The following is a 24,564-nucleotide window of genomic DNA, read 5'->3' on the forward strand; positions in this document are numbered from 1 at the left end:
AGTCCACGTAAGCCCACTCTGACCCTGGATAGTCTGGTTCTGCCCCCACATCTCTCCCTGCTCCCTGTCCCCCACTTCTCTAGTGCTGGCCACGTTAGGCAGGTGAGAGCCGGTTTGGCTCAATAATTCAACTGAAATCTAATCCTGCAATACCAAAAATGGTAATTTGTTCTCAGCCAACTCAGCAGGCTGATCCACCTCACCCCACAAGAGTTGGTGCTGACACAAGTGAAGGGGCAGGAATGCCTCTGGCCATGCCTGCTCTCAGGCCGCATGGTGGAAGCTCCCGGTGTGGTACAAGGCAGTCCTGGGTATCCTTCGTTCATGCTTTTTATCCCATGGCTCCTTAAAACAAAATGCTCAGAGCATCCTGGGAGCAAGGACCGAACTCAGGCTGTCCCTGAGCTGGAGTCAAAGGTGCTCCAGCCTTGGCCTTCAAATGCGTCTCCTGATATGACATGCCCCATCCCAGAGGAGAGCTGAGAGAGAGCCCGTGCCACTGCAGGGCAGCCCGTTCTGCCTTGGTGGCCTCTGCCACTCTTGAACTCTTCCAACCGCTGGTTATTAATTCAATAGGAGCCTTTGAGTTGTGGATATAATTCACATTTAATCTGGCAATGGTTTACAACATCACACAATACTGTAGTGAAGAGGAAAAATCAATGTGTCCAGCAATGGTTACTGCAGCATAACAAACTCCAGGTAGGACTACATGAAACACAGTTTTGCAGTGGGCCCAAGGATCACTAAATCCAGGCTATTTTTGACACAAAAATAGCTGGGGGAGTGAGTGGACTGGAATTTGTTTAAAAGGACATTAACCTCTTTGGTAGTAGCCCATCCTCTCCACCACCAGGCATGAAAAACCCCGGAAAGACTGACAGCGTTAAGAAATTGCGCATGTCTATCTCCAACTTCATATGTGTTGCATTCAAGTAAGACAAAGAGGCAAATAGTGACAAGTAATTGGACTTTTCCAGATTTTTTTTACTTTTAATAGTTTAACATATTGTTAGTAACACAGCTGGCACTTCAAAATATATATTATTTTATTTCAACAATATTCCCTTAACTCTGTAGTTGTACTTGAAGAAAAAAAAAATCACCTTTTGCCATAAATACTGGGTTGCTGTTCAAAACGCTCTTCTCTGTTTGTGCTAGGTTACCTCTACAGTGCCACTGGGACCAGGCTAACATTTACAACGGTTTCTACTGCCACTTCCTCTGTGTTAAAAAATGACATTTTTTTCTATAAAAACACAAACAAACAAAGTTTTACTGCATTAAAAAAAAGCCCTACTGTCAGTTGAGCGTATTTGCACTGTCATCGGCAAAAGACATTCTCTGAGGTCCCCTTGAGTGGGTTTCACTTCGGGTTAGAGGGAAATCTGCCATTCGGCAGCTTCTTTCTCCTTCACAGGACAAGAGCCAGTCTTTGAACGCAAAGCAACCTGGCTGAAAGCCAGGCACACAGGCAGAGTAGTGTTCATGTATTTTTTATTATAATACAAAAGGAAAGTCGAGTTATATAACATGGGCCTTTGTAGTGCAGCTTTCTTTTTTCATCTGTTTCAGATAAGAGGAGAATTGTGTCCCCATTTAAGACTTCATATGGTGAAAGATGGCTGACATCTGAAGTTGCAAGAAGTCACCTGGCATTTGGCCACTGATTTCAGTGGTGGGGTGGATTTTTTCTTGCACAGATGTTGGGTGTTTTGTCCAGATGTCTGACCGAACCCAACTCAAGAGCTGTACTTTGCTAAAAAGGAGTCCCTATCCTCTCTCTAAAAGCAGAATTAAAAAATCACACTAAATAAAGTGAACTAAAAACACAGCTGGATTGGTCAAACAGGTACAAAAGGATTAATCTCAACAGCAGCATTAGGATGTTTCGACCACACAGAAGGGAGAAGGTCGATGGCTATTTCACATTAGGGGTCCTATGGGGCACCGTGTGCTGCTCCAGAGAAGGCACTGGGGATTTGACGGGACCCTGACATTGGCAGACTTTGCATGCTGAATTCCTTCTAGGTCTGTAATGAGGTTCACTGTGCCCTGAAAGAGCTGAGCTGCTAATCACAGTCCTGGATATCGATGTACACAAAGAGGGTGGAGGAGGAGTACGGGTCTCCGTTCTTGGTCAGAAGATGGATGTGGCGGTAACCTGGAAGCAGAGACACAGATGGAAAGTGGCCTTTAGTCCAGTTGGAAAAACATTCGCTAACATTTTCCAAGACCTTGCAAAAACATCTCCCTGTCTCTGAGCGTTTTGCTCCTGGTACCCGATAAAACAGGTAGGTCTGAGAGGCATGGCTTTGAGCATTGGTAACATAACGTGCCCGAGGCCGCTGGTGACAAGGGGCTCCCTTCCCCAGAGACAGTGTTAACAGCTGCCCAATAAACCATTTATCATCTTGCCCATACCCCAGAGAGATGACCTGTTCTGACCCAAGGTGTGATGGGTCTGGACCTCTCATCTACGACACTGGAGCTTCCCAGAGGGCTCAGTCATTGTGGGGAATAGGGAGCAGGGCCTTACCTTGCTTCAGACTAGTGAAGGGAAGGGTGTACTGCCCGATGAAGTCATTCTTGGTCGACATGTCAAAGTCTTCCACCACAAACCGGACCAGGGCAAGTGCAGGGATCTCTATGTCAAATGTAAACTCTTCATCCCATTTTGGGTTAAAGCCTGGGCAATATAGACAAGGATGGAGGTCAGAGCTGCTCACAAACAAGGAAGGAGGTGAGAGATGCTCACAAGCAAGGATGGAGGTCAGAGATGCTTGCAAATAGATGGAGACTTTGCCTGACTGCCAACCTAATCTGACAAGGACAGCAAAATGTCAGCTCAAGCCTGCTGGTCATGGAGGGTCTGTGGATGATTCAGCAGGAGGCAGGGATATTTCAGCTGGCCCTGAAGGTGCTGAGATGGGCCTGTGGACAGTGCCATAGCAAAATACCTGTGCTGGGTTGGTGGACTTTATTTGGACTTTCATGGGATTAAATCCACTGGACTGTTCAGATGACACACATCTGCTTCTGACCCCCTTCATCCTTGGGAAAAAAACAGTGTTGCTGATCCCATGGGAGCAGAAATCATGACAGTTAAGGGAAAGTCATCGGCCTTGGGACAGTAGGTTTCATTGTACTGACATCTATGGGGGATTTTCAAACCCTCTCAGAGCCATAGTGAGATGCTTAGAGCTGCTGAGCCAGCAGGTTCCCACAGCCTCTCGAACTCCATGGCTGCACCACTGGGGCCTGATCTGTGCCCACAGCCCATGCCTCAGTCCCACCAACATCAAACCAGGTGAGCTGCTGAAGCATGGTCACATATCTGAAACCTCAGCCCATGAAATGTAGCCCCCTCTCTGCAGCCGCCCCTTTCCAACACTGATGTTTGATTCAGTTTCCATTGGGCAACACTCCCTCCAGCATCCCTCCAGCATCACTCCAGCCAGCCAAGGGCTGGCCATGGGGCTGGGTGTGCTGAGCAGCCCTGAGGAACAGGCCGGGCAGGTCCCTACACAGCTTTCACTCGAGACATTATAAAAATCATTGTAGGTGACAGAAATGGCCATGAGCTTTAGGAGCTGGGCCAGATTTACTCAAACAGGAAAGAGGAAAAGGGAAACATTGTTAGCAGGGAGGAAAATATGCATTGGCTTTCTAGCACTTGGCTCTTACTCCACGCAGAAAAGCAGTGTGTGTGTGTGTACATGTAGATGTGTGTTTGTCAGCAGATGGGTGAGGGCCGATTTTTCAGACTCCTACTGCCTCATTACTCCCACAGGAGAGAGGGCTGAACTTGCTATCTACGAACTCTGAAGGCCACAGTATTCAGACCCTCACTGCACGGAGGGAAATCACAGCCATGTTTGACCGATGAGAAATGGTCCACGGGGAGGTGAAATGTCTGTGAGATCTCTGAGGTCAGTACTGCGTAAGGCTTGATCCTGGCTCTTTGGAGACAGCGGCTTATGGCTTTCACCCCTCACCTGTAACATTGCTGTGATGTGCATTAATTTAGCACCAGTGCCACTTTGGCCGAGAAGATGAGCAGATGCAGTATCCCTGCCTTGTGAGGAGGCTCTGAGCTACAGGAAACGTTCTCCTTTTGCACAGATTATGTTACATATGAGAAGAGGCTGGGAGAGGTCGAGTTATTCAACCTGGAGAAGGCTAAGGGGGTTATTATTGCCATCCTCCACTACCTCCTTATAGAGAAGATAGAGCCAGGCTCTTCTTACACGTGCACAGCAAAAGCTTGAGGCATAACGGGCACAAACTGCAACAGGGGAATTTCTGGTTAAGAATAGAGGTATCTTATTTTATCATGAGGTCAGTCAAAGACTGGATCACTTGAGAGAGACCAGAGAGTCTGAGGAATCTCCACCTTTTGAGATATTCAAAATTCATCTAGGCAATACCCTGAGCAACTTGAGTTAACTTTGAGGATGGTCCTGCTTTGGGCAGGGACTGGAACAGAGACCTCTGAAGTCCCTTGCAACCTCAATCTTTTGTGAGTTTGCGACACTTTCAGGATAAAATCAGCCTTACAAGAAGCCTTCTCTGGGAAGATCTTGGTGGAGACCTGTGCATCCCAGGTCAAGTCCAACTGCATGGAGGTAAAGAGTACTTCCAAAGCTCTAGCTCTGCAAATTTGGCAGCCAGCCTGAAAACTCATATGGCTGATGTTTGTAGGGAATTTCTGTCTCCAAACATCTTAGAGAGAGAAAAGAGGAAAGAACCCCTGAAAGTAATTCTCCATAGGGACATTAGTCCGTGGGGCTAGTTCATGCCACCAGCAGTCTCTACCCAGGGTCCCTGCACTGAAGTAGGCCAATAGCATCTCATGTATCTGCTTAGCGTGGCAGGCTTGGGTGCACCTGGGCAGGTCTGGCTACAGGGTAGCAGTCTTGGCAAGGAACACTCTGCTACATGAAACCACAGGGTTACTGCCCCAGGGGAGCACAGCGTGGAAGAAAATCTCTTACCATTGTTTTCAATTACTTTGGTCTGCTTCTTGTTGTTATCCTGTTGGATGCCGTGGATCTCTACCGTTACCTTAGGATCAACGATGGAGTTTTTGCTTTTGTTCACCTTGGGCAGCTGCTGACCAGAGATGATCTGTGGAGGAAACAGAGGAAGGCGTGAGGACGTGATTAGGAGGGGGGCTCCCTGGCAAACTTCCCTCTCCTTCTCCAGGAGTGCAGGACCTGTTGTGACAAGCTAGTGCTGGTCTTTCAGAGCCAGTGTTGTGACATCCTTCAGAGGAAGTTGCCATGAGCCAAAGCACCTAATGAACGTTGCTCCAGCCCAGCCAGCAGGCTAGGGGGTAGGCAACTTTTCTAACTGTCCCCACAGTGATCAGATGATACTTGGAAACAACAGTGGTGACTGTTGACTGCATGTCTGCCTGTACGTCTCTGTAATGACAGTGAATATTGTCATTAACCTCTCCTATTGCCGAACATTAAACATGTGAGTAAGTCCTTGGAGGATGAGAGCCCATGCAGGACTGAAGCAGAGACCCCAGGGGTGGGAAATGAGTAGGGCTGGGATAACATTGCCCACGTGGCACCAGGAGAAGGAGAAGGTACAACCTACACACCCCCCCTGAAGGTGGATGCTACTGAGACATTTTACGACTTCTATCCTTACTTTAAGCAGAAGCTTCTTCTTTTTCCCCCATGTTCCTTCTGTGATGGATTTTGGATTGAATTTGGTTCGCTCATCCCGGAGGAATTCCGGCTTTAAGACATACCCAGAAAACCCATTGTCCTGGAACCGACCCTGGTAGACATCCATTTCTGTGCCTGCTGTCTGGAAATTTAGGGCAACTGCAACATAAATAAATAAATTCAGTCACTTTCAGATAAATCAATGGGAGTCTTTTTATACTAATTCTGTTCACATGAAATTGCACTTCATGGATATAAACATTGGCTTTTCCATGCTTCAAAGAGCAGTGATAAACTCTGACCCTCACAGTCTGCTACCCCTGAGGATTTCCTGCATTCAGAGATGTTAGAGACAGGAGAAGCCACTACAGCCATCTCAGTTGTCCTCCTGCCTGCCACAGGGTCAAAAAGTGTGCCGCATTGAATTTCTGTCACCTGGTTGGGCAACTGCATCTTTTAGGTAAACCTATTCATTTCTATGCTGAAGGAGTTATCTCCTGCAGTGAAGCCAGCAAGTCCTTCTCAGATTGTTTCTCTGGCTACTTAGCCTCATTATAAAACCTCCTTTCCAGCCCAGATATGCCTATTTCCATTTGCCATCCTGAGGGGCATTGATGCCTCTGTTGGTTAGACTAGAGAGCTGCTCACTGCCTGAACTCATGCAGGAGTACAGAAGCTGTGATCAAATCATCTCTTTATTGTCCCCTGCCCAAAATAGATCAAGCCTCACTGGTGTCCTAATACCAGGCAGATTTCTTGTATTCTTTCCAATTTGCCACTGTCTTTTTAAAAGCGTTGATGTCAAATCTGGAAGCAGTCTCAGTGAACAGTCTCACTAATACCACATAGGGAGTGCACATGGACCCCAGCACCTCCTCAGTACCCCATTGATTTCTCAAGGGTGATGCGAACCTCTTTAGCAACTTCTAAGACAGCTCTATGACAGATGGCAATTTATCCTGGTTCTGGGTCCTACATACCCTGTAATACTTGAAGGCCAAGAGCATTTTAAGGCACTCCACTGTTTTTCCACCTGCAAGCAAGACTTTAATAACTGCAGTATAATGGTTTTACTGGGAGCTGCAAGTACTCAGGGCTTCTGAAAAAATCTTATTTTGGGTGCCCAAATACTGAATTCAGGTCAGATAAGGCATGCAGGTCTGGCCTTAGTGTACCTGGAGAGACCTGGTGTTGCCTCCCAGGGACTCTCCTGAGGCCAGAATCAGTGCTGAGGAGACAGGCCAATGGGTGCTACCTGTGCCCCCCATGGGGGCTGCAGGACCCAGCGAGTTCATATGCTGTCAGCCACATCCAGCCCGTGCAGGTCTACACGGCTGGGGGCCAGGGAGCCCTGCACCTGCAACTTCTCTTGTCTGGCTGGGCCACATAGACACAACCAGAACATCTCCAACATCCAGCATCACCAAGAGAGCCAAGCATGTCATCACCAGCCTGCCCACTTACCACTGCATCAGGTTTCCTGGATAAGAGCTACAACATAATTCACTTAACAGGCTCTGGGACCCTTGTTTTCATCAAATCTCTGAGACATCAATATACTATCAGGGGCCTCAACACCCTGGGAGTAGGTATGATGCACTGCTTTGACTACAGGGAACAGCTGAGGCGACAGCTTGGCCCTTATGGTTATGGACTTGCTGTAGGGCTCAAGAGAACTGAGTTTGATTTCCATCTCTGCTGGAGATTTCGGCATGCTTTTCAGTACGTTACTGTAGCTCCTGGCTCCCTCCTCCTTTGTTAAATGGCAATAACTCTGTTTCTAGTGAAATTGCAGGGATGTGCACATTAATGTGCAGGAAAGGCTCTCCTAACGGTTTTGAGGTAGGCCAGAAAATGATCTATGAAAAGTCATTGAGCATTGCCTGAAGAGCTGATCTCTCCCAGTGACCACTGAGCCTCTCTGCCTGCAAATGGCTTAAGATCACACATCTACCTCAGCTGAAGCCCTGTCACAGCCAGGTCATAGGCAACCCAGCCAGGCTGACCCTCTCCAACCTCCCAGTTGCACTCACCGATCTGGCAGCCGACGTTCCACAAGTCGATGGGGTTGTAGTTGGAAGAATCTGTCCTCCAGCCTGCAGGGTAGATCCGGCTCAGGTGCCTGATGTTGTGATGAATAAAACTGGTTGCTACAGAAAAAAGGAAGAAAAGGGCCCTTTCAGTGATGGGGACTACTTTTAACTCTTCTTGATGCTGCTTGATGCTGCTCCTCTGCCTAGCAAGTCTGGCTAAATGTGAACTACCTGTATAAAATGCCCTTCTTGGTAACAACCTCTATGATATTAAGTTATTCCCACTGTTTCTCAGTGACGTGCATGGCCAAAGAGATCATAACCTGCGTCTTTCAGGATGCCTTTTCTTCATGCTTAACCACCACTACCTGTCCCTTTGTGAGGGACTGGGACAGAGGATGGCCTTTTGCCAGGGCAGAACATACATACCAGACTCCTGGGCTAGTTTCAGAGCTTTGCTCTCTGTGAACGATGACATCTCGTAGAAAGCCCGAGGATGGCTGGGGTCCTCAAAGCCATTGAAATGGACGCTCTTGCAGTAGACAACTGTGTCTGACAGCTCCTTGGCCAGCTTCAAGGTGTCACTCTAAAAGCAAGAGAGCAAGAGGTTTGTGGGGAGTTTCTGCAGTCACACTCAAAAGTAATAATCATGTTTTGTAGCCCCTGGGGCTACTCTTCTCCACCATCTTCACATGAAAATGATGCACACTATCAACACTCAGTGGCAGCCCTATGCAGAGAAAGGGTGGAGAAGGGGCAGGCTGCTCTTGCCATGTCCCTTGCCCTGCATGGAGAGTGCTAATCCTTCCTCTCAGAGTATCACTGCCTTCTCAGGCCCATCCTGGCCTGTCCAATGATATCACTGACTTCCCAAGTGTTACTACCAAGAATACTTCATTTCGTCTGGGCCATCCCTCCTTCTGCATTTATTTGCATGTTATTATGTGGATGAGTATTTCAGCTTGGCTATCACAAGTGATTAGGGCTACAAACACAGGAACAACCCAATCAGCCTGTATTGGTGAGCTAAGAGAGGACTTCACACAACAGATGCTTTGCTGTACCAGCACCCTTGTTGCATGATGTTCTCCAGATGGATTCTCTCTTTGTTGGTGGGATACCCTTTCTGCTGCTGTCTGCATGATCAGTTGTATTTCAGCATCAATGGCTGTGTCCAGTTACTAAACTTTACAACAGAGCCTTAGCAATGAGTTTTCCATACTGTCCTGGTCCCAAGCATGCAAACCTGGAAATAAGGGCAAGGGAAGGATGTTTTGGCCTCCAGGGAGCTTGGGCTTTTTTTCCTTGAACTAGGAAGTTCTCACAATGTTTTGATGCCTCCCACTCCACAGCCACATTCATCGGTGCAAGGGTGAAGTGAGAGCCACCAGCTTCCATCAGAGGCAAGAAAAGAAAATGACAGACTTCAAAATTATGCACATTATTGACTACAGTTCAGAGAAAGAAATAAGACCCTCAAAGAGTGAGAAAATCAGCAAGGGGAAGCATAAATCAGACCAGATCCAGAGGCAATGTCAATCAGCTTTGCCATCAGTGGAACTGAATGTATTTATATCACCTATGAACCTGGTCCGTAAGAGATACAGCCTTCACAATGACCTGCAGTCTGGAAAAATGAATCTCCTCACATGAGGGAGAAAAACACTGCTGTAAAGGCCAGCCTTTTCCTCCCAGAAATAGTCATCCCAATTGCTTTGGTAACCAGCCCCCCTTCCCCATAGATCTGTAGCTCTTCCCTCTCTCCCTCCTCTGGGTCAGAAAAACATGGCCAGTGAGGATGCAGGTATGTCCCAAAATGTGACTAGAAAAGCACCAATTTCTGGTAATAAACAAAGTCATGATGGTCCCATGACAAATAGATTTCTGGAAATCAGACAGAGATGGATTGAACATGTGCCCTTCTACTGCTTCCATGAATGCTACATGGTCTGTCCCAGCTGCAGGGTCCTCCAGCCTCAATAAGGAAAGAAGCCAACCTTCATGCTTGGCTGGCTCTGCAAGATCTCTGTTTGTGCTTGGGACAGAAATCATTAAGCTGAGCAAGGACCAGGATCCTTAGCTCCAGCGATTTCAACAATTCACCCTTACCTATCCCCAGCTGAGTAGCTGAAAACACACTGAAAGCTGTCTTAGCTGAGAACATATTAAAAGTATATTTCCATTGCTTTTCTTTTTTTTTTTTTTTTTTAGGCATGGTACAAAATCCACCTAGAAAGTGGTTTCCCAGCATGAGTCATGGGATAGGCTAACAAGATGGGATTTCCTGATGCAGGACTTGAGAGCCTTCTGCAACAGGCAAAGATCTTGTTTATAGCTTTTCTGCTTCTCCAGGTCTGCCCCTTTTTGGGACTCAGTTACTTCTTTTACTTACCTTCCCTTTCTGCTCTATCTCAGTCTTTACAGACTCATCTTCGATTTCAGCTGCTTCATCTTCATCAGAGACATCCTCAGCCTCCAGGTTGTTGTTTCCATTTGTTCCAGTGGGGTCCTCCTGCCTGCTCAGCTTCTTGCCTTTCACAAGGATCTTCCCTTTCAATTGCTGCACAAGGAAAAGTGGACAAAATAGCTAGTGATGAGAAAAAGTTCTGGCCTGCCCTGAAGAAGCAAGGATATAACAGCTCCTCAGCTGCAACCAGGGCCAGGGCCTTTTAGAGTTGCATCAGTCACTGGTTATTATCCGTAGATGCAGGTAAAAATAAGCCTGTTTTTCCACTGAGGCCTTGCCCTGCCTCTGGCCAGCCTCTGAGACCACAAGCCACAAGTCTGAAAACACCAGATAGCCCACTGATTCCCCTTTGATACAGAGCTGTCCATCCCCTCAACTAGACAACTTAAACTGCTGAACTGTTAGAGGCAATAAAAATAAACTGTTTTTTCAAAACTGAATGTGGCTCAGCATCAAGGCCAAGCCTGGAGGCAGGGCTCATGGGAGCTATTCGCAGCACTGTTTCTGCCCCTCTCTGTGGCCCTGTTATTTAATCTACCCCAGTCTCTGCAATGTATGGTTATAAACACACGCACAACTTGGGGAAGCAGTATGAGATCCAAGCAGTGCAGCCCTCTGCTCCACTGACATTTTAATGGGGATAGAGCTCCATTAAGTTCTGGACAGGTGCCTCGTGCATAGCAGACATGGGATTTTAATATATAACAGATCTTGCAGGTGAAACCTTAGGGTGTTGACAGCCTAAGGAAGAGTTCACAGAGCCTTCCCAAAGATACCTCCTCTTCTGAAAAGAGCTTCTCCTGCAACTGCTACCATGGTGCAACACTAATCATAACCAGCAGCACGTGCCACCGTAACACAGTTGGCTGCTGAGCTAATCCAAGGAGCACATTTCTTGTGCTGAATCAACTCTCTCCAGCCTCTTTCAAAGTCCACATAAAACCCTCAGGTGAAGGAACACACCAACAGCGCATGGTTGCTTGCAGACCACCACACCACTGATGTATCTCTTGTGCAAGATCTGACTTTGGGACGAAGGCTGAAGCCTGGAGAAGGCTGACTCTGAACCCAAACAAGGCAGCAGCGATGTTGGCAGCAGGGAGCAGTACTGAGAAGGGTGACTGCCTGGGTGCAATCTCCAAGTGAGTGGATTATTCTACAAAATCAGCTAATTCAGCCCAGGAGCACCTCTAGATCCTGCAGCTTCCAGTGAAGTCAGTGGGAGATTTGCTGCCACATGGATGTGTTCGGTAGTCCTGGCTTTGGAGGGTGCTAGTTATTCCAGAAAAATTCAATCTCAGAATTAGCCAACACAACCCCTCACTCTGCGTAGCATGTCTCCCCCCCTCTCAGTGACACCCTGTATTTGCCCTTTCCATAACAGCAAAAGTAATGTTCTCAAATGACAGGACTGTGGAAAACCAAGGATATTTTATAAAGCAACACAGGCATTTTCAAAGAACACTATTCCCCCTTTGTGGGTGCAACCAAATTGCATCACGTCTTTTCAGAGACCAGCCCAACTCCTCACCACCCAGCTAAGCTGTGGATGAAGCTTGGTTTGAGCTGAAATTTGATGCTGGCACCTGAGGCAGAAGCCAAGAGCATTTTTCTTCAGCTACCACAAATGATCTGTTTACATTGGGGCACTTTCCCTCTCACTCAAAACCTACACAAAGGCAGCTGGAAGGAATGTACCAGTTACTGGGAATAAAAGGCCCCAAGGAGCAGTCAGAGCACAGCAGTATCCTCCTCCCCGTCCCCAGACCATCCTCCATTCTCCCAGCCCCTCAGCCCTCTTCCAGGCAGAGCTGTGACCTGCTTCTTCACATCCATGGCTGGGAGTCAGCTCATCTTCGGAGTCTCACTTTGGTCTGCTGCTTGCATGTCTCTAACCACCTTCCTGCCCTCAACATCCAGCTCTTCCCCCTCCTTCCACAATACCCACTGGTAGAAGGTGAAATCCAGCTCTGTGTGAGTTTCTATGCTCCTGTCAATACTTTGAATGGACAAGCCTGGAGGCATTGTACTGGGGACAGCAGGGAGGGGAGCAGAGAAGTCTCTCTTGTCCTTCACAGGCCGCAGATAGCATCCTGCTATATAATATATTAATCTGCCTCTACTTTCTAACATCACATAAAAAACCTTACCACCTCATCTCACAGCTCAACCGTAGAGAACTAGGGATAAGGTATTTGGTGCAGGTTGCTTGATTCTTAATTACCAGTAGGACTACTAGCCCTTTTTAAGCTTGTCGAGTTCAGGACAGCCTGTCCAGCAAGTGAGAGGTGTAATTTCTGGCACAAACCCATCCTGGATGGCTGAATAACATCAGCAGTGAAGGCACAGCAACACGGCCTCCACCTTGTCTCCTCACCACACCCCATACCAGAGCTGCCAGCAGTGGGTCCTCAGTGCTGCCGTTATCCTGTCTAGACTGTGGTTACTCTGGGAAACCTTGGATATGCTGCAGATGCTTCCCATGAGCACAGGGACGCTGCTCAGCCCAGACTGTGTAATACAAGAGTCTGTTATACTCCGTAAGGCAGTTATGGTGGTCTCCTTTTGGCCTTGAAATCTAAGAAGTTGGCTCCCTTCTGGAGTCCTGTTGCATTGCAGAGGTTTAGCATCTCCCTGTGCAGGTGACTTCCACCGTGCCTATGAGGGAGAGCAGTCCATGTGCCACCTAACTCCAGAGGAGATGCATTAGCTTATTGGTCCACAATGAGGGTGAGATTCACCCCAAAACAGAGCATTTTCACCTCCATTTTCTGCAGAAGGTACTGTTCTATAGTAGCATGGCACTGAATCAACCCTGCAGAAGCTGCCAGTCCCAAACATTGTCTTCCTTCATTTAATATGGGTGCTAGGAAGCAAAGTCCAAAATTTGAGTGCTTATCTTCTTTAACAAGGTTTTAAATAAGCTGATGCAAACAGACACAAACGCACACATGCACTTATTCCATCTCTCTTGGTTCCCCTTCATGTGATACTAAGTATTTCTAGCCTGAGGCGAAAGACACTCAGCTCATCAGTTCAGCTCTGTTGAGCAGATCCCTTGTCTTAGGAAGAAGCATTAGCTGAAATACTCAATAAATATTCTCCAAGTAGACCATAAAGCTATTCCAACTGCCTGTGGCAAGCCCAAGGTTGAATACAACCTAAGAAAATTGGAAAGGCTACAAGGACACTGGACTCTACTGAGAACATATAGTACAGTGCCTGCTGGAACAGATGCAACTCTTTCCCTTCCTCACGTGCCCTGTAAATCACATTGCCTTAGTTTTCCACAAGTGGAGCTCCCCTGCTCTTCCACCTTTTCTACTGCATGCTGAACAAGCTTAGCTCTGCGAGTCTGTGAACTGAGACACAGCAACCATCTTAAATGAAAGCACTGCTGATTTTGTCAGAAGGAGCAAAGCTGTAAAGAGCAGAGGATGTTAAAAGATCTGCATACACGTGTTTATCATACCTGAAAGTTTCTTGCCCCTATTAGCAACCTGAAAGCCATGGCAAGGTCTGATGTCCAGTTTTCATCTCAGCGGGAGTGGAAGATTTGTAAAGTAATCCACCTCATCAAACTTTCTGTGCCTTCAACACCTCCTTTAGAGTCAACAGAGAGAACTAAACATTCCCAGGGTGTGATTCTTCTTGTCTATTTAAGACAAACACTGACAAGGAGGTGGACCACACCTCCAGCTCCCCTGGTTGTATTAACTACTTCTCAAAAGGAGCCAAAGTGCTCACGTACAAGGATATACAGGGTCTGAGCACTTCCACCTTACATCCCACTCTCAGGATGAAGATATCCATCTCCCCAGATTTCTGAGAAGCTGTGAGGATTAACATGTTCACATTCATAAGGAGATGTGCAGATCAGATGCACTAATTGATATCACATTTCCATCTGTGTATATCTTTCAGCCTAATTGTAAACTGAAGTGTTGCAGGGTTTAACAATGAGTGGCACCAGAGGAAGAAGAGAATCTCCAGAAAAAGGGGAAGAAACATATTATCAAAGGAGGTTTTGAGAGATTTGAGGGAAACTCAGCTTAAGAACTTCAGCCAAGAAGATGCACTGCAGACAAGGCTAACACAAGCTGGGCTAACCTTGGAGAAAGGCATAGCTGTGGAGTTAGGTGTAAGGCAGAGGGACTTGAAGCCTTGAGCGTATGGTGCAAAAGTAACCCTCCCAGGCAGACGGCTCCCGGGGGCCCACTGCTGATTTAGAGACCTGCGACTGAACCTAGTCTGGACTTAGCTGAGCCAAATCTAGAGGTGTTTGCTGCCTTGCTGTGAGCACAGAGTAGAGCAGGTCAGCCATCCTGCTACTCCGATCAGTTGTGCTGAGCCCTGCATTGCCACTGCTACACTGGAAGTGATTCCTGAGCTGCATGGCTCAAAGTGATGTTGAATGGGAGCACTGAACACAGGAATGGATGTAACTGATGGGACAGCTGGTGGGACAGAGGAGGTGCAGGATGGCAGAGGCCTCTGCCACTGCACTGGGGCTCCCAACTGGGGGGCTCATGGTCCTAAGGGCCACCTACCAAGACAGGTCTGTTAAACCCAAAGCCACTGTCGCTGTAAACAAGGAAGTCCAGCAACAAAGAGTTGGAGGGGTTTCAGATATGCCCAATATGCTGAATAGCTGAATAGTTGCATGCACTGTTGGCAGATGTTTTAGTCTTGTTCCAGAGCTGGGTTTTTGCAGCATTTCTAGCTGGGATGCAGGGACAGGGGGAAGGGAACCTGGCAGACCCCTGTGCACATCAGGGATGGGGCAGAAGGGCCTGCAACAAGCAATCAGCAGCAGAGACTGGAGCAGCTCTTCCCTACAACCCTAGTACTGCCTGGAGCTTTTGTGTGGCTTTTGGCCTTTCATCCTATAGGCCTTTAATTTACTATTGGAACCTAAAGACAGCAGCTTGAGGGAGATATTTAGATGCTCTGTGTGGTCCAACACTGTTCCTGACTGGAGCCTGCCCTGGGCTGTGGTGTGAATCGTTATCGTGAATGCAAACTGTGTTGATCTTCCTTGAATTACTGACACTGCCCTGCTAACGTGAGCTGCAGCAATTTTCCACCTGTTTTTATTTACAGACTTTCAGCCCTCTTCCCAGTAACAGATCCCACCCTTTTTCTAATATAAAAAATAGTACGTCATCCTGGGCTTCCCCATGCCAGCTTCACAAGGAAGTGGAAAATCCAAGAGGTTTCTGGTTTGTTTTTTCTTTCCTTAATGTTTCAGCTTCAATGAATTTTCCACCAAAAATAACAGCAGTTCAGTCCTTTGCACTCTCCTAGTTCACACAGCAGGAAGGCAGAGGAAAAGTACCAGAGGGAAAAGGATAGGTTTTGCTACATTGGCAATTTTTCTCCCTTTAAACTAAGGATCAGTCCCTCCAATGGAGCATATCAGCCCAAATCCATTCACTAAAGTAGATCTGGGCCATTTTGTTCCAGCTGGGGCCATGTGTCCATCTGGGCAATCAGAGCAGGAGGTTAGATGAGCACAGGAATGGGAAAAACATCTTTGGGAAGCTGGGGTCATTCCCTTTCACTCACATCACACATTTCTTTCCCTGGTGTTTCTCCTTTCTTTCTTCATATCATTCCTCTGGTCACAAGACAGTTTTGAAAAGCCATCAGCAGCTTTCCTGATCTTGCACTGGGGATAAATAGCAAGCCAGGAGGTGACACTGAAGACTTCGATTTTTCCAACTCAGTAACAGCCTGCAGAGACCTGTCGCCATGCTGGGTGTATCCTCACCCTGGGAGAGTCACTTCTTAAATGGAGGCACCTTGTCTGTGCCAGTGCAAAGGTCCTGCTGAAGCAGCAGCATTAAAAATTATTATTCATCCTAATTTATTGCACTGGTCCCTAGGGACCAACCCAGATCAGCTTCCCTCTGTGCTAGGCATTGTATCAAGTGAGGCATGACGCTCCCAAACAAAAGGGGAAAATCAGAAAGGGAAAAGAGAAAAAGGGAGAGGGAGAACAAATATAGAAGATATTTTGGGTAGATCATTTTCCTCTCCTTTCTCCCCTGCTGACTGCCAGCTTTATCCCACCCACAAACTCCTTCCAGCTCTGGCTAGGCATGCTCATCCAATTTTTGGCAAATGATTTCTTTAGCAAATAAATGCAATTTAAAGGGGACTGCAGCTATCCACACAGAAGTCTGTTTCTGCAAAGTGCTTAACAGAAAAGAAAGAAAGAAAACATAAACCCAAAGGGTGGAAACAGATTAATGTTTCATTTTGGCTCCTGTTTTAGAAACAATTTTTTTTTTCATATCAAGATTCCATTTCCAATTTTTTTTAATTGTCAGCTAATGATTTTATAGTGGCGGTCCACTGTTGAGGGCTGCGTATCTCCTTCTACCTGCAGGATCCGAGCTCAGCTCCCAGCTTCACGGCTGCCCTGATCCATGGGAATCAAAGGGGTATCTCTATGCAGCTTCCTGCCTCCCCTTGTCCTCCATGCACATGTCCATCCCCACCACCCCAGGCCATTCGCAGTGGGAGGACACTTCGTGCTTGATACAGTTTTAGGCTACCTGTACTGGTTTCCCACTTGAGTTTTGAGGGGCAAGCAATCACAGCTGTCCTTCCAGCCCTCATCGCTTCCTAATCAGCAGTCTGGATCTCCACAGCAGAGCACCCAAGGCATTAAAGGAGGAGGGGAACATATGCTACATCCCTCAGCACAGAGCAAAACATCTCAGCTACCGTGAAACCAGGCAGTGTCCAGTCTTGCTGGATTAAAAACACAGAGACACCTTGTAGTCACTCCTTGTGGTGCTAATCTCCCCTGCATGTGCAGCAACCTAACAGTGCTTCAGAGGATTAGCCTGAAGAAGGTCATATTCAGCTTTGGGTTGTGGGGAGCAGACACAAGACAGACCCTCAGGATTCAGCTCCTCTGGGACAAGCCAGAAAATCAACCTCCTCATAGGATGAAGGACATTCCCTGGCCTTGGTAAATGGACCAGGAATGTCCTCAGTCCTGCAGGGATGTCTCCTCTGAGACCTTAGAAAACAAACAAGGAGCAACAGGGCTTTTTGTGCTTGATGTGCACAGGCTACTTCTAGATATTCGTATTCCTTATTCCACCACTGCCCACAGACGATCTCTGTTCCTCAGCAAGTGCAGTTCCCACCAGCCGTCAAGCATATTGTCCACTACTTGGCACAAGAAGAGAGATCTCTCTCTTGTCCCACCCTTAGAAGGCAGAAAGTGCTAGAGTGGCCTTGCTTACCTCTGGGGAGGGGAACTGGGATTTGTTTCCATCGACTGGGGCAACCAAGAGCATGTCCTGCAGGATCGTCGTCATGTGCTGAGCCATGACCTTCTGCTGGTCAACACTGCAGTGGTTCTCCAGGGAGATGATGACAGGGTATGGTGAGGTCTAGAACAAGACAGCAACATACGTCATCAGTGAACTCTGCAATTTCACCAGTCTATAGCAATTGATATAAACCCTAGTGCTGTTTTCTCTGGAAATGAGTGTGTCAACAGTAGTCTAGTATTCTGCTAAAATGAGCATTTGTTAAAAGCGGACAAATTTAATTGTGCAATAGCTACTCAGACCTCTGCTGATGCCTTCCAGAGATGATGATCCAAAGGACGGGGCACCAGCCTGGGTCAGGATGCCTCCCACAGACTTGCTGGGGCACTTTGATGAAGCTCCCTGTGTCACCATTCTCCACTTGCACTGTGGATCAGAGCACCTTCCTACCTCAGAGGAAGAACTGGGAAGGGAGGCTTTGAAATTACTGGGTTTGCTCAAATCCTTAGATGACATAAATCCTTCCTCCATTCGTGCATAGGCCTGATCTGGTTCCCTGTGGCCCCCCTAGACATTTTGTGTGCTGAAGACATTGTCATTGTCACTGCTTTATATCCCAAAGGAAACTTGATACTAGCTCTCAAGTGCACTGAAGGAAAATAGCAGAAAGCCCAGTGAGTCTGGACAGACCCAAGGTTTTTTAAAGGCTGCTGGCCCAGCATTGCCATACAAGACTCCAGACCTGCTCATTCCTTTTAAAGCAGAGTAGAAGCAGTCCTTCGCATCAGTCCCTCCAAAATACACACACATGGGTTCCTCTAAACTAGGAATGGACATTGAGGCATCAAAGCCACACAAATCATGGGCTTGTTTGTGTTTCCCACCAGGTATGCTCAATATATTGGGCATTTTCATTGCAGTGGGGTCCAGGATGCAGTTGTGCTGGTATAGATTCAAACTCATCCTCAGATAGTGCTCTGCCTGTCCAGAAACTCCCAGGAATGGATCTCTGCAGGAAGCAGAACATGGATGCCCAGACAGAAGGACACATCTTGTACCCATGAGAAATGCTAAGGTGAAGCCTTCATTGTTTATGCTCTCTGCTGGGAGGGCAGAGACCTATTATCAGTCTTGGATTGTGCAATATGACAAATCTTAGAGGGTCCTTTGTCCTTACTTTGAAAGCATAGTTCTTGATGGCCTTAATGACATCGCTGAAGAGGATCTTGGAGGTGAGAGTGTAGCCATGATAAATGATGGGCTCCGAGTTAGGGCCATCCCAGCAATCCAGTTCCACACAGCGGCAGCCTTTGGTGAGGGCTCTGGAAACAAAGAAGGGACCTGGTTGGGTTCTAAACCTCCTGCTCCATCTCAAAATAAGGGTGCATCAGGCACAGGTATTGCCTGGGAAGGCTGATGGGAAGTTTAGGGAGCACAGGAGAAAAGAGGAACTTGGAAAAACAGGAAAGCAGATGGAGAAAGGATGGGATCATGAGAGCTCAGAGTCAGCAAAGAAAGCTCCAGGTTGATCAAGGAAAGCATAGTGGGATCTCAGAAAGGAGGTAGTGAAAGTCCAAGGTAAGAATTATCCAAAGAAGAAGACATAGTGAGTGCCAGATGAGAAAGGACACTCATTACTGTGTCCCAAGTCTTTTCCCAAAGACGGTGAAGAGAAGAGAAAATCAAGAGTGGCTGCACAGGAAGAAAGATAGTAAGACAGTCAGCCTTAGAAGCCAGCTCACGAAGCCTGGATGATATGACTTCATCTAGATCTGATAAGACATGAGAGCTGAATCCTCAGAGCTGTCAGGGAGGGAGCTGTGGGAACTCCACCATAGCTGGGGAGACTGCTGAGGGACAGTTTCCAAAACTGAGTCTACAGACTGAATTTCCACTTGAAATTCCCGCCTTTACATATCCACACTTTCATTTTAATTTACTTTCAAATGTAGGTTCCCCCTATACAGACTTATCTGTCTAGGAGGTGATCTTGTCTCTTTTACAGTAATTCCCTATACATTTCAGATAACACAACTCCTTTAACTCATTGCAATAAGAATCATGGGATTTTTTTATTTTTTTTTAACAACCAAAACATAATTCTGTAATTTTAAGATACTGTAAGAGGAATTAAAACAGCTACTGAAAAGCAACTTGTGCCAGATTTCACTCTCTAGTCTTTTGAGCTTGTGATTCTAGACAGCCATTGTTCCGCAAGAATCAGGTAAGTAATAAAGACAGAATTGCATTCATTGGCTTGCTTATAAGGAAACATTGTCTCACTTGATAAAAGTACAGGTCATAGCAGAAGTAATGTAAGGTGGTTGTGCAAGTTAGTAAAGGCCACTGCAAACATCTGGCCATGAGATGTCAGACAGCAGTCGTTGTTAAAGGCAGAAATAGGCAACACCTAATGTTCTGTCCAGGGACGCTGTGTGAGCATCTAAGCTGCTAAAGAGGGACCAGGCATAAATTTCCTGATCACCCACACTGCTCCATTAGCTCACATCCCACATCTTTTTTTGTACCACTCCAACTAGCTCTCTCCAAAATAAACTCCAGCATGGTTCTAGGGATAGACCATGCCAGGAGCTACTCCCAAAAGGCAGTACAGATCATAAACATCATGACAGCATGCAACATTTTGGCTCCTTCCAGTCCCTACACAGTCCTGCAGCTCTGCCCCAGAAATCTTTGCACCCTACAAGTCCCTTACACAAATGATCTCATGCCATATTCTGAAGCATGCAACAGATCCCCTCAGCATCATGCTTTGAAAACACCATGCTAGAGGGCTGCAATCCAGCCTCCACATGATTGCAGATACTTTAAAGTGCTCCCAAATGTAGTAATTATACATCTTACAGTTAGGTGGACACCACCTGGGGCCCAGAAGAGACCCAGGTCAAAGTGCTACGAAAAGCATGGCCAACTGGTTTAGAAACAGCTCACCCTGACAAGAACATGGGCCAGTTCACATTACCTGGTCTCGGGGTGGGAGACTGCTTCTTGGTCCTCTTGCTTCTAGCAGTATAGATGCACCTTATGTCTTCTGTAAGAAAGAGGTCAACCCCTCACACACACACACAAACACACACATACATACATTACCTGATATAGGCTTCTGTGCTGCTTGGACCTGTGAGCTGGTCTTCCATAAGATAGGTATTGTGTGAGGATGACACCAAGTAGTGACTGAGAGGTTGAGTCATGTCCTGGTAAACTTTACGGTGGGAGGAGTTGAATATATTCCCATCATCGGATAGCAGGTACATCAGGAAACCATCTTTGGTCATGGCATTACCCCTCTTGGCTGCCAGATAAAAAGACAGAAACCCTATAAAAGCTGACACCACCAGGTTGTGCCATCACCTTTGCTATGATGCCTGCTGATCTCCAGAGGATCTCAAAGGCAAAACATGCTCCCTAGGCATTCAGCTAATAGTAAAGATATTGATGCTGTTCAGAAGATGATGACAGCTTCATCTGCCTGAAAATGCCTTTAAAACCCCATCACAAGCATGGCTTTTTATGACACACTGTCCTTGATAACACCTAAAAAGTGTCAAAGACAGCACTTACCTCACTTGTCTCTAGAGATCTACAGTATAAAAATTTCCATTTGAGTAATTGAAGCTTCCTTCATGCCAACACAGAGAAATTGTCAGATGTCTAAAAATAGCCAGATAAATCCTGTCTAGATTACCCAATTAATACATGATTTGCAAAGAGTAAATGCAAAATAATCCAACTTTGGGGAGAAACTGGGGTCCCCCCATCTTGAGGGACTAAGCTAGATCTCAGTCTAATCCCCAAGTCTGACATCTGCAAAGCATTGTCCCTCTCCTGAAGGTATACTAGGACAGTGCAAAAACAGCCTATGATTCTATGTTCGCTTCTTGAATATGTCCTCCAAGGTGCTCCAGACTGGTGATTCACTTAATTTCTGAGCAGAAAGACAGTTCTGTGATTGCTGTGCTAAACAGCTGTCACCTTCTTGGCCCTCTGTTCAGAGATTTCATCACCCAATGGCTTTTCAGGTGCCCACATTAAAAAAAGATTTGCCTCCATTCCTGCTTCTGGAGAACAGAAATATTGCCACATTCTTAACCTTGCAAAACCATTTGAGGGCTTGTCATTTGAATAAGCTATCAGAGCCTTCCCCACAGGAATTTCATCACCTTCTAGCCAACTCCATATCCACCCCTCTCCAGCTGCTCGGTGTACCCAAGCCAAAACTGAAGAGAAATATTTCCCAGGCTCTCCTGTGCCCTGCTCTCTAAGAGCTGCTAATGTTCCCCTAGAAGACTGGTGTTTTAGAAGCAGCTGCAAGGAGAAAATGACACACGTGGCTATAGAAGAAAGCAACAGCAGAGCACTTCATAGTTCATCAAGAAAGCAAGATTTTGAACGAAACCAGCCAGGGTTTCCAACCTACCTCTTTCATTGGGCTCATATCTCTGAATTAAGGCAGGGGCAGCAACAACAGCATCTTCTTCTTGCTGTGTTTCATAGAGGAACCTCACCAGGTTCTGGCAGGACATGAACCCTTCTGCATCTGAGTACTTTTGGAAGATCTTGTCTATTTCCTTCCTCTCTGTCAGTATCTTGTAAAATTCCTCTATCTCATCATCCTCCAGAGCCTCTGTTTTGGACTTGTCACAGTGCTGTAAACGTAGAGGGGAGAAGGAGTGAAAACCTTCTTTCCTTCTGGCATATGCCAGCCGTAATCTGCACCAGGGCTACACAACGCAGAACACAAAATAATTGGAAACAGTTACTGGCCAGTGAATGAGAAGCACTTTGTCAATGACAATGGTTCTCATTGACAAGGCCAACAGTCATATAACAGTTACAATTATTATTATTTACTCATATTATCAGTGTGCTGAAAAGCAGTAGGCATGGCCTTGAGCTTCACTGCACTACGTACTATGCAAACCATAAGTTAAAAGGACAGCTTCTGACAATCTAGGTACAAATCAAGGCTCAAGGAAAATGTACCTCTTCATCTCAAGAGGTGGAGGAATATAGGGAAACAATTAACTCAATGAATCTTAAACTATTGTTATAGACCGTGGCCTAAAATCCAGTAAGTAAAGTGGAAAGGGCCTTCCCCTTGACCTTAGTGGGTTTGAGCTCAGGCCTCAAGAGACTGTCAAGTCTAGTAGTAGGGCTGGTTGCAAAGATGGCACCAAAACTGACTGTAAAAAAAATCCTGCTAAACATGTGCATGTTTAGGTATGAAAAAATCCCTCTTTCCATGGAACTTTTCCATTCTCATTCAAAAGCCACCAAGTAACAAAATCTCCACAAAATTACAAATCAGATATCAGCTTCTCAATAAGCTGTAATTAAAATTCTTCATGCCCCCATGTTCCTCTGTGGTTTGAACTTCTCTACTAGATAACAGGTCTGAGAGCACCACAGTCAAGGACTTGACTGACCATGAAAGATTAGGAATTTAAGATACACAAGTTAGTGTCTCCATGAAGGACAACAGCTCTTCCAACAAGAAATATTTCCAGTTTATTTAAAATATTCCCAGGTTCAATTTGTTATCAGAAATTACAATTTTTCTGTGCAAAATCCTGATATTAATTTTGTTGTTTGTTTGTTCCCTGCAGAATTCTTCATGGAGAGGTGAGCAACGATTTTTCAGTCATCTCTGGGATGTAAACCTCTGCATTAAATAAGGGCTGAGCAAAACAAGCTGCAATGGAAAGCAAGAGCATATCTCAGAGGAATCACTTATGGCAGGAGCATTATACCACTTCCAAGTGTTTTTCCCTGCAAATTTCAGCAATCAACCCACTTCCAGTTAATGCCTTGTTATTATGATGTTTCCCTCTCTCTTAATATCTAAAGCAAGCAAACAGACCCTTAACAGTGGTGTCCTCATCTCATAAAGCCCACTCACATCTTACATTTCAGGTAAGTCTGAAAAATCTCCTTTTTGGCATGGATGCCAAAACCCCAGCAGGACATGGCTTGCCTTACTTAGTCTTTGGCCTAAAAACTTCTCTTCTTCAGGCCTGAACTTGAAATGGAAAGTGTGCTCCAGGCCATTCAGAGGAGGTTGTGGTGCATTTCATTTCACCCTTGCTATGGACAAGTTCTATCAGTTACTATGACTTAGCTGACAGATGGTAACTTGTCAAACCAGAGGAATTAAACTGCTTTCCATCTCTGATCTCTTATGACTGATAGAGCTATTGTCCTGGGTTTTATGACCAAAATGCATGTCTCAGTTTAACCAGTCATCATACTAATCTCAAGCTAACTCTGCTAATGATCTCAGTGATGGCCACGATGGCTTTGGCAGTGCCCCAAGCAAGATGATAATGAGGGACTTTCATCCCCTGCAAATCCTCCACCGGAGTCCTCCACTACCTGTTTATGGTGCACGTATAAACCCAAACAAAATTATCATGATGCACAGCATTTCACAAACTGAACCAATAGCAAAAAGTTCAACTTGTCCTGACTTCAGAATCTGCTGGGTAGAAGCTATGGCCTCATTTCAGGGATGGGACAACCTGTGAAATGCTCAGTACTACAGACACCTTCAAATTAAGTTTAAGCAGTCCAGGAACTGTCTTTTCCTTGCTGCCTTCCATGTCTGTATGATCCTGTGCTATGGCTTTGGCAGATCTCACAAGCTAAGCTGATCATGATGCTTAGCAACTGAAAAAGGAATATAAAGAGGGAAACCAACTGGTGGAGACTGCAGGGATGCTGTGAATGACAGACGTTCTTTTCTTTAAGACACAACAGGGGAAATTACATATTACTTCTAGAAAACTGGCATTATAACTGATGTGCCATGGGAATTTCCTTCATTAGTAGCCATTAAAGGTTGTGATGGAAATAGGACAATAGCATTGGCATCAAAGTCATATTTCAGGACAGATCAGATGCACAGTATAAAAGTGAGCTCATTCTGCTTGGGCTACAAGAGCTCCAAATTAGAAAGAGAATCTCAACCCAAAATACTGTGTTTTACCTCACTTGTATGGATCATGAACCATGAGTCCTGAATGAACCTTGGTCTGCTAGAAAAAGTCAGAACCTTTCTGATGCAC

General features: G+C 46.1%; 1 protein-coding gene across 3 annotated transcripts in view; it reads right to left on the minus strand.

Annotated features, from left to right (window-relative positions):
* Positions 1-595: 595 nt before the first annotated feature.
* The window catches only part of PLCD1 (phospholipase C delta 1), a 56,704-nt gene continuing 32,735 nt past the window's right edge, over positions 596-24,564 (minus strand). For 2 of the 3 annotated variants that reach the window (XM_075492296.1, XM_075492294.1), the window contains exons 5-15: positions 21,918-22,221; positions 20,591-20,792; positions 18,657-18,801; positions 17,450-17,599; positions 10,110-10,277; positions 8,147-8,303; positions 7,718-7,834; positions 5,665-5,843; positions 4,998-5,130; positions 2,540-2,689; positions 596-2,164 (exon numbers count right to left, since the gene is read on the minus strand). In XM_075492296.1, coding sequence (XP_075348411.1) covers positions 2,073-2,164; positions 2,540-2,689; positions 4,998-5,130; positions 5,665-5,843; positions 7,718-7,834; positions 8,147-8,303; positions 10,110-10,277; positions 17,450-17,599; positions 18,657-18,801; positions 20,591-20,792; positions 21,918-22,221 — 1,797 coding nt within the window. In that variant the 3' untranslated portion in view covers positions 596-2,072. The remainder of the gene's footprint in view (positions 2,165-2,539; positions 2,690-4,997; positions 5,131-5,664; positions 5,844-7,717; positions 7,835-8,146; positions 8,304-10,109; positions 10,278-17,449; positions 17,600-18,656; positions 18,802-20,590; positions 20,793-21,917; positions 22,222-24,564) is intronic. The other variant, XM_075492297.1, reaches the window with a different exon arrangement.

This window comes from Mycteria americana, chromosome 2 (genome assembly GCF_035582795.1).
Source record: "Mycteria americana isolate JAX WOST 10 ecotype Jacksonville Zoo and Gardens chromosome 2, USCA_MyAme_1.0, whole genome shotgun sequence".
NCBI classification, from domain to species: Eukaryota; Metazoa; Chordata; class Aves; order Ciconiiformes; family Ciconiidae; genus Mycteria; species Mycteria americana.